This window comes from Hetaerina americana, unplaced genomic scaffold, assembly GCF_022747635.1.
Source record: "Hetaerina americana unplaced genomic scaffold, ioHetAmer1.1.p SCAF_1, whole genome shotgun sequence".
NCBI lineage: Eukaryota > Metazoa > Arthropoda > Insecta > Odonata > Calopterygidae > Hetaerina > Hetaerina americana.
The window spans coordinates 91,600,969-91,619,649 of NW_027286069.1; the positions used below are offsets into that span (position 1 = coordinate 91,600,969).

Consider the following 18,681-nt stretch of genomic DNA (forward strand, 5'->3'; position numbering starts at 1 on the left):
CCCAGAAAAAATGTATGATTAGCCAGGGAAGTACAGAAGAATTATTGATTTAGCTGCTAATCAGGATGTTGATGAAGCTTGACTGAAAAAAATTTGTCTGATTATGTGGCTAAAATTTGCAAGCATAGCACCATTGTCAAAGTTTTCGGAGAAAGGGTGAAATTGGTGCACTCTACAGGAAGATGAGACACTTTCAGGAGTTTAAGAAAGAATATCACTGCAAACAATGAAATATAAGTTAAGAAAAATATTATGTGAACCATGGAATATCCAAGAGAGGGGGAAGGAATATATAGAGGAACTATAGGTTAAAGACATAAGGCCAGCAAAGTTAGACATAGAAAGAGAGTATGACGTAGATGAAGATAACTTAGGTCCAGGTTTACTCAATGGTGAGATAGAGGGAATTACACCAAGGGGATTAAAATCAAATAAGGCAGTGGGCATAAACAATCTTGTGGAAAAGGTTTAGGAAATTGTGGGAGGAAAAGATTTATGGACTACTTGTAGCATTTATGAGAGAGAAATTTGGCCAGAATATTTCATCAGATCAGTGTCGGTTCCTATTCCAAAAAGGTGACTTATTTTCACATTAGGTGAGGACTACAGAACAATAACTTTGATTTTGCACGCAGCTAAATAGGTTCTCAGGATAATAAAAGGATGGAAAGCAGATAAAATGATTACTTAGGGGATTAGTTTGGGTTTAGAAAGGGGAGAAAAAGTGTGATACTCTAGCAGTGATTAGGCCACAAATAGAATAACATAGACTATGATCACAATGTATTTGTTTAATTTAATGTATTAGTTAGAATTAATGAATTTTTGGTGGGATATAGGAGTAGACTGCAGAGTTGGAATGAGCAGTTTCAGAAAGAGGGGTAAGACGGGTGACTATTACCTGTGCTTTTCAACCTATTGTGGAGGAAATGGTGAAAGAGGCATGTTGGGACTGGAGGTATGAATGAAAATTTGTGGGGAATTTAAAATCTCAGGTTTGCTAATGATTAGCCTTTATGAATAACTGATTGAAGCACTTTTCCACTTGATAAAATTTTTATATTTTACGACCGGGTTTCCATGTATTATATTACCTGATGATGATGTAATACATCGAAATCCGGTCGTAAAATTTTAAAAAAATTAATCAAATGGAAAAGTGCTTCAATCAGTTATTCATTATGTTCGACTTCCACCACATCACGCCTGAAGCTAGTCAATTAGCCTTTAGTTTATCAGTCAGTCAAATGTTTGCAAACATTGCTGAGTGCATTGAAAACCCATTGCAATATGCATGGGATGAGAATTGATGTAAACTAAACAAAATTTACTTGTTTTTCAAAAAAAGAGGAAGGTTAAGTTAGACTTAAAAATAAGAGTCCATAAATTAGAGGATGAGCAACATACCACCTTTGAAGGGCTCTGGACCAAAATGGTCAAAACTGTAGGGACATAAAGATAAAATTGGCAAAGAAGCTTTCACAAGGAGAGAATTGATGACAGGGACTTTGAGAAATGTTGTTAAGAAAAGATTTGTCAAAACCTTAATATGGATTGTGTTTTGTATGGCATGGAAACATGGTCATTGACGCAGGATGTTTTGCATAGATTGGAGAATGTGGAGAAGGATTTAAAAGGTCAAATGGACAGAAAGTAATATAAATTAGGAATTGCTATGAATAGTGGGGGAGGAGAGGGGATTATTGCAAGAAATCTAAAGAAGGCAGGAAAGATGGATTTCAGTCATCATTAAAAATGGGATGTGGAAGACTGTGGTCTAGGGGACAACATTATGCAAATGAGGAAGGGGAAGGAATGGTGCAAGCATGTTGGATGAAATAAGTAAGTGGAATCGAAGAGGGACTTACTGTAGTGCCAGATGTCAGGTTCCTTTTTTTACAAGAGGCAAGTAAATGAATTGTTGTGCAACTGTACAGGCCGTGTCCATCCAAAACCTACCCTTACCGGTAGAATATCAATAATAATATAATAATCTTGTTGATGGGAGCTCTTTTAAAATTCCAGATCTTTCATTATTTCACAATTCTTGCCCTATAAAATATCATACTTTTCATTGTAAACATTGGATGTAAAAAATAAACAAGGATTATTTCCATATTCAGTACTTTCAAAGGGCTACTGTTAAGGCTCATTGGGATTACTTAAGGCTTGAGTTCTTTATGCTTAATATACAAATTGTGCATCAGAAGACTCAGCCACAAGTGCAGGGTATGTTCAGTAATTTGACACACATTGCTGATTTATCAACTCTTACCTATGAAACATTCAAGGCATGAACAGAGTCAGGTGAAATTGCTACGAAGTACTTATAGTGGTGTGAAAATCCAAAAGATTCACAGCAATGTCACTAAAATGAAAATGCCATGATAAACTCTATACTCACATAGGTGAACACATTATGGCAATGTCAGAAAAGCAAATGGTTTCAATCCCCTTCCTCACCAAACTAGCAGTATATGAGAAATGAATCATCATAAATCCCTCTTTTTTTCAGATTGTCCATACATCGGAACTCCCCTCCCCGGACTACAACCTTGATGTGGTGGAAGGGCTTGTGCGTTCCGATGACCCCCTAGAGCTGTGCTGGCGGGAGTAAGAATAATTGCTCCTGGTATGGTCACCCATACCAGAGAGGTCGAAGGTTAGGAGCCAGACGAAAGGTAGTCCACGCAGCATCTGTTCATCAGTGGGGCGGCTGCAATGGGGTCTGACCCCAGTGGTGCGGCCAGTAAGTGATGGTGTCACGTTAAAAACACTATTGAGGAAGGCAACGGGAAACCACCTCAATTATCATTCCCAAGAAAAATATGATGGACAATAGAGATATTTTGAGTCCTGGCAACTATGGGGCTCAGCCCAATCGGCCGTGTGTCGTGCCTGGCAGTGGGGGAGGCAAGGCTTCCGCGGTCGTCATCCCACGGAACCCTTGCAAGGGAAAACCAGCACCAGCAGGACAGAAGACGCAGGAGAAGAAGACCAAATTAGTTAAATAGGACCGTGGAATGTTAGGACAATGATGAGGACAGGGAAATTGGAGAATGTTAAGCGAGAGATGGAAAGGGGAAAAATAGATATTTTAGGTCTCTGCGAGGTGAGATGGAAGGATAGCGGGGATTACTGGAGTGATCAGTATAGAATAATATACAGCGGCGGGGACGAAAGCCAACGAGGGGTTGCCATAGTATTAAATGAAGAGGTAGGAAAAGGCGTAGTCAACATAGAGCAGGTAACGGATAGATTATTACTAATAGAGATAAAAGCAGAACCGACGATCTTGGTTATTATTCAGGTATACATGCCACCGAGCAACCATAAAGAAGGTCGATAGGATATACGATCAGTTAGAGAATATAATCGCGTGTGTTCCTGCAGGGTAACATTTGATAGTGATGAGGGATTGGAATGTGACGGTAGGTGAGGGAAGAGATGGTGATGTGGTTGGGGACTACAGTTTAGGCACGAGGAATGACCGCGGGGAGAAAGCAGTTGAGTTCTGCAGGAGACAGGGGTTAGTCATCATCAACACTTGGTTTAGACACCACAAAAGACGCAGGTATACATGGAAAATGCCAGGTGACTCAGAAAGGTATCAGCTACATTATATCCTGGTTAGACACAGATTTAGGAACAGTGTGATAAATTCACACAGCTTCCCGGGAGAGGATGCGGACTCTGACCACAATTTAGTTGTTATGAAAAATAGCGTCCGTTTCAAAAAGATAAGGCAGGGGCGGCGGGTAAGAAAATGAAATGTAGAAGCATTAAATGGTTTGAAAAGGAAGGAGTACCAACAGGCGGTAGAGGAAATCATGGAGGATGGTAAAGAGCTAAGTACTATCGAAGAAAAATGGAAAAGTTTCAAGAAAGGGTTGTCTAAAGCCGCAAAAGACACTATTGGAACCATTAATGCTAATAGGACTAGGAAACCATGGCTCACGGATGAGATGATTATAAAGATGGATGAGCGGCAAAAATGGAAGAATGTAAATACAGAATTAGGCAAAATGAAGTACAAAGAATTAAACAATAAATTGAGTCGGGCAACAAATAAAGCAAAAGAAGCATGGTGGGAGACGCAGTGTGAGGATCATTATCGGGAAGTAAGAAAGGAAGATATATGCTAACAGTTAGAGATAACGCGGGTAAGGTAATAGTTGACACAGCAATGTCACTGATCCACGAGAGATGGAAGGAGTATATAGAAGAACTGTGTAGCAAAGAACTTAGACCAACAAAGTTAGACATTGAAAAAGAATATGATGTAGAGAAAGACAGCTTAGGTCCAGGCTTACTAGACAATGAGATAGAAAGGGTATTAAGGGAGATGAAACTAAATAAGGTCGTGGGGGAGGATAACATTCCCGCAGAACTATTGAAATGTTTAGGAAAATGTGGGCGGAAGAGGTTAAATGGGCTGATTCGCATTATCTATGAGGAAGGAATCTGGCCGGAAGACTTTGTGAGATCAGTTTTAGTTCCTTTTCCAAAAAAGGTAAAGGCTACATCATGTAAGGACTACAGGACGATAAGATTGATATCCCACGCAGCTGAAGTTGTTCTCAGGATCATAAACAAAAGGATAGAGAGTAGGGCAAATGATTACTTAGGGAATGATCAGTTCGGGTTTAGGAAGGGGAGAGGTACGCGTGATGCCATTGCAGTAATGAGATTTTTAATCGAGAGGAATATAGAACACAACCAGGAGGTATTTGCCTGTTTCGTAGATTTCGAAAAAGCGTTTGATAGAGTGAATTGGGAAAAACTAATGAGTATATTGCAAAAAATAGGAATAGATTGGAGGGAAAGGAGGCTAATCTGCAACCTGTAATTGTCTCAGACTGCTCAGATTCGGGTGGGAAACAGGGAGTCCGGATGGGCATTGTTAGGAAGAGGCGTAAGGCAGGGTTGCCCATTATCACCATTGCTGTTCAACCTGTATGTAGAGGAAATGATCAAAGAGGCATGGGAAGAACTCAAGGTAGGAATGAAAGTGGGCGGGGAGTTCTTAAAATCAGTTAGGTTCGCTGATGACCAAGCTTTTTAGTTTGTCGGTCAGCCAAGGGGTTGCAAGCATTGCTGAGTAAATTGGAAATTCAGTGTGACAGGTATGGCATGTGAATCAATATTAATAAAACACAGCTTATGCGATATTCTAGACAGAAAAAGGCTAAGCTAAACATTAAAATAGGAGGGCAAAAACTAGAGCAGATAGAACAGTTTACGTATCTCGGTAGTGTTTTGGACCAACACGGTCAAAGTAGTAGGGACGTAAGGAGAAGAATTGCGCTAGGCAAAGAGGCTTTCACGAGGAGGAGGGAGTTGATGACGGGGACTTTGAGTAAGGATGTTAAGAAAAGACTCGTAAAAACTTTGATATGGAGCGTAGCTATGTACGGCGCGGAAACGTGGTCATTGAAGCAGGAGGATAGACGTAGACTGGAGGCTTTTGAAATGTGGGTGTGGAGCAGAATGGAGAAGGTGAAATGGACAGAGAAGAAAACAAATGAGGAAGTGCTTGGTATGGTGGGTGAAGAGAGGGGTTTGTTGGGAGAAATCCTATGGAGGCAGGAGAAGTGGATGAAGGGGGTATTGACCGGCAGTGGGATGTTGAAGATTGTGATAGAGGGGAGAATGTTGGGCAAAAGAGGAAAGGGAAGGAACAGTATAGGGATGTCGGCCAGGATGAAGGGAAGAAAAAAGTACTCGGAGATGAAGAGGGACCTGATGTAGAGTGGGATGTTGTGTTTTGCTGGGGGTCACAAATTTTGCCGACCCCGGTGGCGGCGGGGTAACGTCCTCATCTGCCATTCCAAGGGTCGCGGGTTCGATTCCCGCCTGGGTGAGTTTTCCTCCACCTAGGGCTTGGGTGTTTGTAAATGTGATCATTGTTATCGTTGTTAATAGTTCGATGTAAAGGCCAGAATGCGCTGTTTTCGGACTTGTACTGAATAAATAAATAAATAAAATAAATAAATTGTTGAATTAGTAATTTTGTCCATCCAAAAACCTAACTTAACCGGTAGATTACCAAATAATAATAATAAGCACACATTGGGACTCTGGCCTCAAATCATACAATTTAAATCCTGTTCTTTTGTTGTATCATCCTTTTACTATAAATTGCTTGAATGTTTAGATCCACTCACATTATTTTAACTTAAGTGCAATACTGCAAAATAGATGCACAGGAAAATATAATGAAACTGAATTACTTTTTGTAAATTTCACTGTTTGACTAAAATTTAAGTGTGACTATGTGAAATGTTTCATTCACTTCTTACAACAATATGTCATTCCCAGCAAAACACAACATCCCACTCTACATCAGGTCCCTCTTCATCTCTGAGTACTTTCTTCCTCCGTCATCCCATCCGACATCCCTATCCTGTTCCTTCCCTTTCCTCTTTTGCCCAACATTCTCCCCTCTATCACAGTCTTCAACATCCCACTGCCGGTCAAATCCCCCTTCATCCACTTTTCCTGACCCATAGGATTTCTCCCAACAAACCCCTCTCTATACCCACCATACCAAGTACTTCCTCATTTATTTTCTTCTCTGTCCATTTCACCTTCTTCATTCTTCTCCACACCTACATTTCAAAAGCCTCTAGTCTACGTCTATCATCCTGCTTCAACGACCACATTTCCGCGCCGTACATAACTAATGATGGTAATGTATGTACCAAAATCCATAGGACTCATTCCACTCATATTATACAGGTATGTACCCAGAAACATAACGTTTCTTTATCGCCATAGAAAAAACCATGAGCCAAATTTTTTATGATATTAGTAAGAATTGAAAATGACCAGGAACAGTTCCACAGACTGGGCAAATTATGGCATCAGTTAGCACATTACATTGGATGTCACACAAATCTGATAACATACCGTATCACTTGCTTCCCTTGAGAGGCAGTCCCACCGTTCTCGAAACTTGTCCGCTTTTAATTCTTGAGGTGCACTATCAGAGCCTCTGCAGCTTTCGTCGGATTCTCGAAACATGGGGAAGTGCTGTATTGGACCGAAAAATTTAAAGCCACAAGAATATTGTTCAATTATAAATTATACATAAATACATGTATATATATATATACATAAATAATTACTGCGTGCGCACGCACGCCCACACACATATATACATGTATATATTTATTTATCACAAGAAATATATATATATATAATATATGCATGTATGTATGTCGGTGTGTGTGCGGGTATATGTATGTATACATATACACGCACACACACATGTATACATATACACGCACACACACATGTATACATATACACGCACATGTATACATATACATGCACACGTACACATATACACGCACATGTACACATATACACGCACACACACATGTACACATATACACGCACACACACATGTACACATATACACGCACACACACATGTACACATATACACGCACACACACATGTACACATATACACGCACACACACATGTACACATATACACGCACACACACATGTACACATATACACGCACACACACATATACACGCACACACACATGTATACATATACACGCACACACACATGTATACATATACACGCACACACACATGTATACATAATTGTGCCGAATAGTACAATACACAGTAACACACAATATAGAAACACCAAAAAAGAACACTCACACGTATTTTCTTGATATTTCGACGGAAACAATCCGTCTTCCTCTGAAGATATAGAAGTAATGACTGCTAGAATTGTTGAGGTGAGGGGTGCGAGAGAAAGGGAAGGGGGCCAGGGGAAGGGGAGAATGGGAGGCGAAGGAGGGGTGAAAGGAATGGTTGGGGAGAGGAAATGTTTTTATGTATGTATGTAAATATTTGTGTGCTTGTATATGTATGTATATAAGTGTGTGTGCACGTGTATATGTAAGTATGTATGTGTGCATGTATGTATGTATATACATACATACATACATACATACGAGGGTCATCCGGAAAGTAGTACCCGTTCGTGAAATAAAGACGCAAAAGTAAATATTAACAAACATAAAAAATTTTATTTGAAAGAGGATACTTTAAACTACTTCTCAACATAATCTCCAAGCAAATTAAGGCATTTGTCATAACGTGTGACAAGTTTCTGTATTCCTGCTGCATAGTCCTTCGCCGCCAGCTCAATGAGATACGCGAGGGACCCATCTTGCACAAATTTTTGCATAATGCAGATGGTGTTTAACAATTTCATAAACAATTGTTCGAGAAACATTGGGAAAATGCTCACAGATGTCATCAATTGTGACGCGCCGATCGTTCCTCACGAATTCGTCAACTGAGCTCACCAGTTGGTCTGTAATGACAGACGGTCTCCCCGAACGCTCATCGTCGTGTGTGTTCCCCCTCCCCATGTTGAAGTTGCGACACCACCGCCGAACAGACGACTCGTCCATTACATTGTCTCCATACACCTCCTTTAATTGGCGATGAATATCACATGGGCGAACGTTTCTTGCATTGAGGAATTTAATCACTGCCCTCACTTCACAACTGGCGGCGTTCTCAATTTTTTTAAACATTGTAAACAATCACAGAAACAACACAGGCAATGCTAGCGTCACGCAACTTGGCTCAGAGAAGGCAGACAAGCCACTGAAGCTATCTGACCTCGTCCAGCGGCTACTCGCGTCGTCAGCACTTCATGCGGCACGAACGGGTACTACTTTCCGTATGACCCTCGTATGTATGTGAGTGTATATGTATGTATACTTATACACAAACACATACATACATGCACACACACATATACATAGACACGCACACACACATACATATATGATATGTATGCATGTATGTACTACCTTGATCAAAAAGTTCCCGGAATAACCACCGTGTGGCGCTCCCATCGTTCCGATTTGAGTTCTGTTTTTTTTTGTTAAATTGGTACATCTGTTGTTGATATTCCCTTTAAATCTTAGTGTCATAACTTGACATTTGCAAAAGTTACGGTCGGTTTTCGGTATGTCCATCAGTGCTTCCTGCGATTTTTCCATTACTTCCTCTCGGCTGCTAAAACGCGTTCCCCGTAATGGTTTTTTAACTCGATTGAACAGAAAGAAGTCACAGGGAGCCAAATCAGGTGAATTCGGTGGCTGTTGGATGGTATTTGTTGCATTTTTCGTCAAAAAATTACGAATAATGATAGCACTGTGCGACGGTGCGTTATCATTGGTGCAAAATCCACGAGTTTTCTGCCCACATTTCTGGTCTCTTTCGGCGAATTGCTTCACGCAAACGTCTCATAACGCCCAAATAATACTCTTTGTTTACTGTCTGGCCTTCTGGCAAAAATTCATGATGCACTACACCGTTGTAATCCATGAAAACCGTCAGCATTGCCTTCTTTTTTGACTGAAAACGACGTGGTTTTTTTGGTCTCGGCTCATTTGGTGAACGCCATTCACTTGCCTGATGTCTGGATTGCGTGTCGTACTCATAAACCCACGTCTCGTCTCCAGTAATGATCCTTTTGATGAATGTGGGATCGGATTCAGCCTCGCAAATCATGTCTTTTGCGACGTCAACACGGTCTCTTTTTTGCATGAAATTGAGGTCTTTTGGCACCAACTTTGCTGCTACACGACGGAAACCCAAATCATTAACCACAATGTCTTGGGCGGATCCATAGGCAATGTTCAAGTCCTCTGCTATTTCTCTGATGGTTAATTTGCGGTTATTGACCAACATTTCTTTTACTTTATCAATTTTTTCACCGACTTTCGATGTCGATGGTCTGCCACTGCGTTCATCATCTTCGATTGACTCACGACCACTTCTGAACCGCTCGTGCCACTGGTAAACGACCGTTTTTTTTAGAGAATCGTTGCCGAAACACTTTTCCAACATTTCCAACGTCCGTGCGCCACTAAATCCGTTTTTTACGCAAAATTTAATACAAGTTCGTTGTTTCAAATTTAAATCCATTTCTGCAATTGTAAAAAATTGCCAATACACACAGAGATAGATGTACTCTTGGCTACGTAACTTTTGCAAATGTCAAGTTATGACACTAAGATTTAAAGGGAATATCAACAACAGATGTACCAATTTAACAAAAAAAACAGAACTCAAATCGGAACGATGGGAGCGCCACACGGTGGTTATTCCGGGAACTTTTTGATCAAGGTAGTATATGTGTGTGTTAATGTTTACATACATATACACTGCATATATCATGTATGTATATGTGTGTGTGTGTGTGTGCGTATGTATATGTGTGTGTGCATGTATATGTAGTATACATGTATGTATATGTGTGTGTATATGTGTGTGTGCATGTATATGTAGTATACATGTATGTATATGTGTGTGTATATGTGTGTGTGCATGTATATGTATACAGACACACATATATACATACATACGCAGTCACACACATAATACATATGCACACACACACATACATATCATGTGTGTGTGTGTGTGTATGTGTGTGTGTGTGTGTGTGTGTGTGTGTGCGTGTATGTGTGTGTGCGTGTATATGTGTGTGTGCGCGTGTATATGCGTGTGTGTGTGTATATGTGTGTGTGCATGTATATGTGTGCGTGTGTGCACACGTGCATGTGTGTGTGCGTATGTATATTTGTGTGTGTGTGTATGTATGTATGTGTATGTATGTATGTGTATGTATGTATATATGTGTGTGTGTGTATGTATACATATACATACACTTTCACACACACACACATACATACATGATATGTATGCATGTATGTATATGTGTGTGTGTGTTTATGTATGTATGTATGCATATGTGTGTGTGTGTGTGTGTGTGTGTATATATATATATATATATTACTAATATTTCATTACATAAGTAAAAATCATGCTTTCTTTGAAATATAATAAACACATGTTGTCCTAAGTTACGAAGATGTACAAACCTGTAATAATATTGGCCTACTGTATTGACCAAGATTCATGTCCTTTTCGCATCGAGATATGCCCTTGGTACATCGAAGTCTTGCTATTGTCGTGGAAGTCCCATGAAACAAAAAGGATAATAATAAAACCATTAATAATTACAAGATGCATATGTAATTAAGGATAAGGAACTGAATCCCATTACAGTGTAAAGTATAGCTCAATATTGTAAATAAAAATCAAACCTATACAAAACAATCCTGGTCAATTGATGATTATATACCAGAAATGACTTGTTGGAGTGAATGAATGCACACGTATCATCAATAAACACTTCATTATTAAAGCATGCTTATTATTCATTGATGGACATGTGCCAACAGCATGCCAGTGAGTGGCAAATAGGTATATACATTGGAGAATGCAAATGTTAACAGGCATTAACGCTTGCACAATGGCCTTAAAAGTAAAAAAAAACAACATCCTTAGGTGATTTGTCTATTCCAAAACAAATACATATATTCTTAAGATGAAAAGGCTTACAAGGCTCTGTATGCATGGTGAATAGAATCACAACACCGGTAATATCTGGCTCTCATTGGGGATTTCTGAGGGTTTACTTTCCTTAAAGACATGTATAAACCATGTATAAATTATCTAACTGAAAATAAAAAAATCTGAAAATTATTTTCACAAGCCTTTTGCTTATTTTTACAATTTTTACCCGGAAAGGAATAAAAACTGTTAAAAAAATGTTTACCTTGGCTTTATTTTGTCTGATAAAAATAATCTTTACTTCAAGATTTAAGCTTAAAATTTCTATTGGCTTCAAAAGACCCCATTAAAGATATCCACAAATACCTTGAACAGTCAAAGATCAAATTAGATAAACGCACAGCTGTCAGACAATTAGCCAAGTGCGGACAACTTGAAAAGAAAGAAACTTAATGATACTTTTATTCTTCTTTTACGCAAAAATTGTTCAGTTAAAAATTAAGCTTGAAACATTTGACAGCATGGACTGTGGTTAACATTATAAATTTAACTTTATTTTAGTTTCCAATCATTCAATCTTATCATCATTTCAATCATTCAAATTACCTCACACTATACAAAATATTGATACTGATGCTGAACATAAGATGTGAACTGGATTGACCATATCGGTGAATGTTTATGCATACCAAACCAAAATAACATCGTAACTGAAACACCTCTGGTTATGTGAGTTAATAGTTTTCTATGGCAACGAAGAGAAAAGGTAAAAACCACTAAACTGAGGGCCTGTATATTTGTATTCCCAACAAATTTATGCCTATGAGGATTCCTTCTGAGTGGCCTCATCCACATTACAAAATTCCATACATCAATTCAATATAAGCATTAAAAAATTGTTATATTCTTAAAAAGAGCTGTGAGATTCAAAATGATAGAACCTTGGAATTTGAAAGTTTATTAACTCTAGTCAATTCTCTGGTAGAGAAAATTATTATATAGCTTCTTAAAATCTCCATTTATATGCGAATCACATTTTAATTTAATTTTAAAGAGTTAAAATCAGAGAAAATTATGTGAAGGAGCTGAAAAATAAGGCAAACTGCATCAATGCTTATTGACCATACATGAAAACCTGCTATATTCAAGTTGACAGACATTTCATTATATAAATAAGTTAGGTTATAAACTACTGCTACTACTTGAATGATAACTAGGCATCAATTCCTCCACAATAATCAATACATTAAAAAAACTAAAAATCCTAGCCCTCAGATTAATAATGTTAGCTGTGAAACACCATATACTACTTTAACAACATTTTTTAAACAACATATTAAATCAAATTAAAGTATTTACAGTACTTTACTTTGAAGTGATTTTGGACTTCCTGCAGCACAGCAAAAATAGTAACCCTTCATTGAGGCCAGAAGAATAGGACCACTGAACTGCTAATGATGGAAAGGTCAAAGACTGGTGTCTGTCTGAATCAACTGGTTTTGAATAGTGCACAGTAACCTAGTCAATTTTTCAAAATATGTGATTGCATTGGAAAAGTCAAATGCTTCATTTATTGTCCACCATAAGACAGTCAGAGCTCATTTACATAATGGAAACATGTGACAGGTGGGCGATCACAGACGGACAAACAACCAGAAAGCCTTAGATGATGCTATGTAATTTTTTGGATCACTACTACAGAGATGAGACTGACAAATTCTTGGACATAATGGTGACATATGAGACTTGGGACTCACATTGAATTCCAGAGAGTAAGCTGCAGTCTCATGAGTAGCATCAACCCACACTGACAAAACTACAAAAATTCAAGTAGACACCTCTCCCTTATGGTCAACACCTTTTGGGAGTTTTGTTTTGTTGCTTTGGTTAACTTCTTGCCTTATGGAAAAAACATCAATGCAAATGCATATTGTGAAACATTTACAAGGCTTTGACAAACTATCCATGACCACCGAAATTACCTATTACTCAATTAGTTAGCCTCACTACTTCTGGATCACATGCAGTCACATGCTGCATAAAAAATCTAAGTGCTGTTGGAGAATTTTGATTTGACAATCCTCCTAATAGTCCTGAACTGGCACTCTCATACTTCATCTTTTCACAAAACTGAAGGAAGTTTGGAGACCATGTGGATGGACTGGTAGTCAACTTGAAGTAAGAACTGATGCTTTCCTGGTGTATCTGATTGATGAAGTTCTCTTGGGTCTTCCACCGGGTCAGGGGTTCCATGTTGGCCGACATTTCGATGCTAGACTCATGCATTGTCGTCAGGGCAGATGAGTGCCAACTCTGCATTTTGGCAATCTTACAATTGGTCTGTGGTGGATGAGCCTCTCGATTGCTCGCCATGGTGCCATTTTGTTCTTCCTTCTCTAACCTTCCTCAGCACTGGTTTCCAAGCATTGCTGAGGGAATAGCCACGATCTCTTGGGTAATTATGACTCGCCATTTGTATTTCAAAGGCCTCTTTAATGATACAGTCCCAGAAACCACCAGAGTGGGCAAGTAACCTTGTCCCATTGAAGTTAATGAAGTAATTCATCCCAATTAGAATTCAGCGATGGCTGATATCTCCAACTGCCCCAGCCGTGGATGTCGCTAGTGTTCCTTTAACCAGGTCTCAATAGTCCGCCTCGTCTCTCCCATGTAGACATCTTCGCAAGCAAATGGGACTTGATAAATGCCTGTCATCTTCAGGCTGATTGGGTCCTTGGCTCCGATGAGAAGATTTCTCAATTTTCCCATTGGCTTGTGGACGGCCTCAATTTTGTGCCTCGCCAATATCCTGGATATTTTTTCAGAAATTGAGGAGAGGCACGGCAAGCAGGCCCTGACTATTGGTTTCCCATGAAAAAAAATTAAAAATCTTCTGTGTGCCTGCAGAGACATCTACATTGGAGAGACAGGGTGGACCATTGAGACCAGGTTAACTGAACACCAGCGACACCTACGGCTGGGGCAGTTGGGGAAATCAGTCACTGCTGAACACAGTATTGGGATTTATCACTCCATTAACTTCAATGGGACTAGGTTACTGGCCTGCTCCAGTGGTTGCTGGGACCGTATCATTAAAGAGGCCATTGAAATATGAATGAAGGATCATAATTTCAATAGAGATTCCGGCTATTCCCTCAGCAATTCTTGGAAATTGGTGCTGAGGAAGGTTGGAGAAGGAAGAAGAAAAAAGCACCATGGCAACCAATCGGGAGGCTCCTCCACCACAGATCAATCACAAGTCACCTGATCCATGTGATCGTGTATGTAAGATGGCCAAAATGCAGAGTTGGCACTCATCTGCCCAGAGGACGATGCATGAGTTGAACATCAAAACGCTGGCCAACATACTACATTGATCAAAAAGTTCCCGGAATAACCACCGTGTGGCGCTCCCATCGTTCCGATTTGAGTTCTGTTTTTTTTGTTAAATTGGTACATCTGTTGTTGATATTCCCTTTAAATCTTAGTGTCATAACTTGACATTTGCAAAAGTTACGTAGCCAAGAGTACATCTATCTCTGTGTGTATTGGCAATTTTTTACAATTGCAGAAATGGATTTAAATTTGAAACAACGAACTTGTATTAAATTTTGCGTAAAAAACGGATTTAGTGGCGCACGGACGTTGGAAATGTTGGAAAAGTGTTTCGGCAACGATTCTCTAAAAAAAACGGTCGTTTACCAGTGGCACGAGCGGTTCAGAAGTGGTCGTGAGTCAATCGAAGATGATGAACGCAGTGGCAGACCATCGACATCGAAAGTCGGTGAAAAAATTGATAAAGTAAAAGAAATGTTGGTCAATAACCGCAAATTAACCATCAGAGAAATAGCAGAGGACTTGAACATTGCCTATGGATCCGCCCAAGACATTGTGGTTAATGATTTGGGTTTCCGTCGTGTAGCAGCAAAGTTGGTGCCAAAAGACCTCAATTTCATGCAAAAAAGAGACCGTGTTGACGTCGCAAAAGACATGATTTGCGAGGCTGAATCCGATCCCACATTCATCAAAAGGATCATTACTGGAGACGAGACGTGGGTTTATGAGTACGACACGCAATCCAGACATCAGGCAAGTGAATGGCGTTCACCAAATGAGCCGAGACCAAAAAAACCACGTCGTTTTCAGTCAAAAAAGAAGGCAATGCTGACGGTTTTCATGGATTACAACGGTGTAGTGCATCATGAATTTTTGCCAGAAGGCCAGACAGTAAACAAAGAGTATTATTTGGGCGTTATGAGACGTTTGCGTGAAGCAATTCGCCGAAAGAGACCAGAAATGTGGGCAGAAAACTCGTGGATTTTGCACCATGATAACGCACCGTCGCACAGTGCTATCATTATTCGTAATTTTTTGACGAAAAATGCAACAAATACCATCCAACAGCCACCGAATTCACCTGATTTGGCTCCCTGTGACTTCTTTCTGTTCAATCGAGTTAAAAAACCATTACGGGGAACGCGTTTTAGCAGCCGAGAGGAAGTAATGGAAAAATCGCAGGAAGCACTGATGGACATACCGAAAACCGACCGTAACTTTTGCAAATGTCAAGTTATGACACTAAGATTTAAAGGGAATATCAACAACAGATGTACCAATTTAACAAAAAAAACAGAACTCAAATCGGAACGATGGGAGCGCCACACGGTGGTTATTCCGGGAACTTTTTGATCAAGGTAGTACAACCCCTGACCCAGTGGAAGACCTGAGAAAACTTCATCTAGGTAGTCAACTTCTTCGAGAGAATTGTCAAGCTCATGCCACATTTAACGAATGTCTGGATCTATATGAGGACTATGAGGAAAAATAAAGAAAATTTGTACCTAGTAGTAGCAATGGAATAATTTGATTATATACATTGTTTTCTTTTTTAAAAACAAGATACTTATTTGCCATAGAAAGCAGAAATTTGTTTTTAACCATCCAATATATGTTCCCAAAGAAATAAGCACACCAAATGCTCTAGATATGCTAGGAACATTATTATTATTTAATCAAAAATACATGCATTTTGCGATTCCCTCTTGAGTAAAGATTCTCTTATTTATGAATAAAACTAGAAAAAATAGCCTCTCTAGAATTATAATCTACTCCCTACATCAAGAATTGATAGCCTCATTGTTACTCTAGGTAAGACAACCAAACACTCGCTATTACTACCTCACCTCAACTAATATTAGTGCAAATCAGTGATTTTAAGCTGGGATGGAAGAAAAAAATAAGCACAAGAAAGGTATGGGCATGGATCAGATTTGGTACCAATTTGGTTCTTCCTTAGCCAAGCTATCTTGTCTAATGCAGATTCCACAATGTTCGGACAAAGAAATTTGGTGCGACTCATGCACTTGTCCACGCAGTGATTTTATTGCATCAGGTTTAAGCCTGACCTATCAACATCTATGACAGAAAATTTTACCTTCAAAATGCAGAAAAAGCTATGCCAATAAGTAACATCACTCATTGGGTTACTTTTATCATCTTCTTCTCAGCTCCACACAAACACCAAGAATTAAAGGAGTAACCATAGTTGAATGTGTCATTACATTTTCAGATTGGAAAATTTGTGAGGAATTATCAACACATTTTCGGTTCATCTTGTCTTAGCCAAAATATATTATGGTCAATGCTGGAAAAAACCCAAAGATTGGAAGTTATACGCTTATATCCACAAGGAATGATTAACACTGGCATCTAAATCTGATGGGTCACCACAAAGGGAGATAAGTACTATTTTCAGGAGCAGAAGAATAGGGACTCACTGCTAAAAGAGGCATGTTTTCAAAGGGGCAATATAGAGCCTTTATGTTCATCAGAGGCAGATTCTTGCAATTAATATAATATTTACTATTTAATATTTCTCCAAAGGTATTTGGACACATGATGCAACCAAAACTCTTTCCATGTGAAAGCATAATTGTATAATAGACTATTGGCTACTGTGGCAGGGTACTAGGCACACATTGCAGGTAATGGCTTTGGACATCCTATCTAAAATCAAAATGTATGTAATTTTCTGGTTTCTAGAACTTAATGGGAAGAAACTGGTGGCACAGGCAAAGGAATGCCACCTCCCTACTCTAAATGCCTGAATTTCACATGTAAATAGTTAAAGGAGAATACTACATATTCACCCATTAATACCAACCGTTAGGCTGATTACTTGAGCCACAGGAAGAATAACTATAAAGCCGACTCTTACAAATTAATTTAATACAAGTATCACATTTACAATGATCTGTAATTTTTTGTGTTTGGATTTTTATTGTACTCCATTGGTTCACATATCTATTGACTTGCTCATTTGGTTGCCTAATGGCGATTTTTCATAATATATTAAGAGTGAGTGGCAAAAATGCTGAGGAAAATCTGTGTCCATGCAGCCAATTCCCCAATGTGTTGGAACTAAAAGTGTGACTTCAGTTGTAAAGCAAAGTGATGGTGACACATTAAAAACATGTTCAGGCAACAAGAAACTACCTCCATTATTTCTCATACAAAATCATGGCTGCAAATTTGGCAACAAACATCCACAACTATATGCCCAGAAGTAGAGGGGCCTCTGTGGCCATCATCATAATCCTTGCACTGTTAAGCGACTGTAACAGGCAAGAAGCCTCTGAAGATGACCAGCATTAATGGAATACAGACTTGGAATTTGAAGATGATATTGAAAGCGAGAAGAAAAACATCAAGCAAGAGATGGAGAAAGGAAATATACAGGTATGTTAGTGTTATGCACGGTGACACTGTCAAGATAGTTGGGATTAATACAGTGACAGTTACAGAGTAATATACAGAGGAGGGAAAAAGCCAGTAAGAGGTAGCAGTAATATTTAAAAAAGGTAGGTCATAAACACAACATAGATGGAATATTACCAGAAAAATAAATTTAGAATATACGAACTAGATTCTTATTTAGAGTTACTGAAAAGTGGGCATCAGTGGCACCTTTGATTAACTAGACAAAATGATTGCAAATATTTAAGAAAGCACTTGATAGTGATTGAATATTGCAATTCAGTAATGGGGGAGTTGGGAGTGAAGTAAGAGAGTGCAGCCTAGGAATAAATGACTTTGGGGAGAAAATAATACTTTTGCAAGAAAAATGACGAGTTACAAAGAAAATCAAAATACATGTTAATGTATGGGCAAAATGCCATGAGATACTGAGAGATATCAGTAGTATTATATTATATCAAGGCATAGAGTTTGGAAGAGCATCAATTCACAGTTTCCCAGAAGCAGATGA

At 39.0% G+C, this 18,681-nt stretch overlaps 1 protein-coding gene across 1 annotated transcript in view; it reads right to left on the reverse strand.

The window, feature by feature from the left end:
• The window catches only part of PGAP5 (Per1-like protein PGAP5), a 34,505-nt gene that overhangs the window by 3,957 nt on the left and 11,867 nt on the right, over positions 1 to 18,681 (reverse strand). The window contains exons 6-7 of the mRNA XM_071593328.1: positions 10,940 to 11,022; positions 6,913 to 7,035 (exon numbers count right to left, since the gene is read on the reverse strand). Of these exons, the coding sequence (XP_071449429.1) occupies positions 6,913 to 7,035; positions 10,940 to 11,022 (206 nt within the window). The remainder of the gene's footprint in view (positions 1 to 6,912; positions 7,036 to 10,939; positions 11,023 to 18,681) is intronic.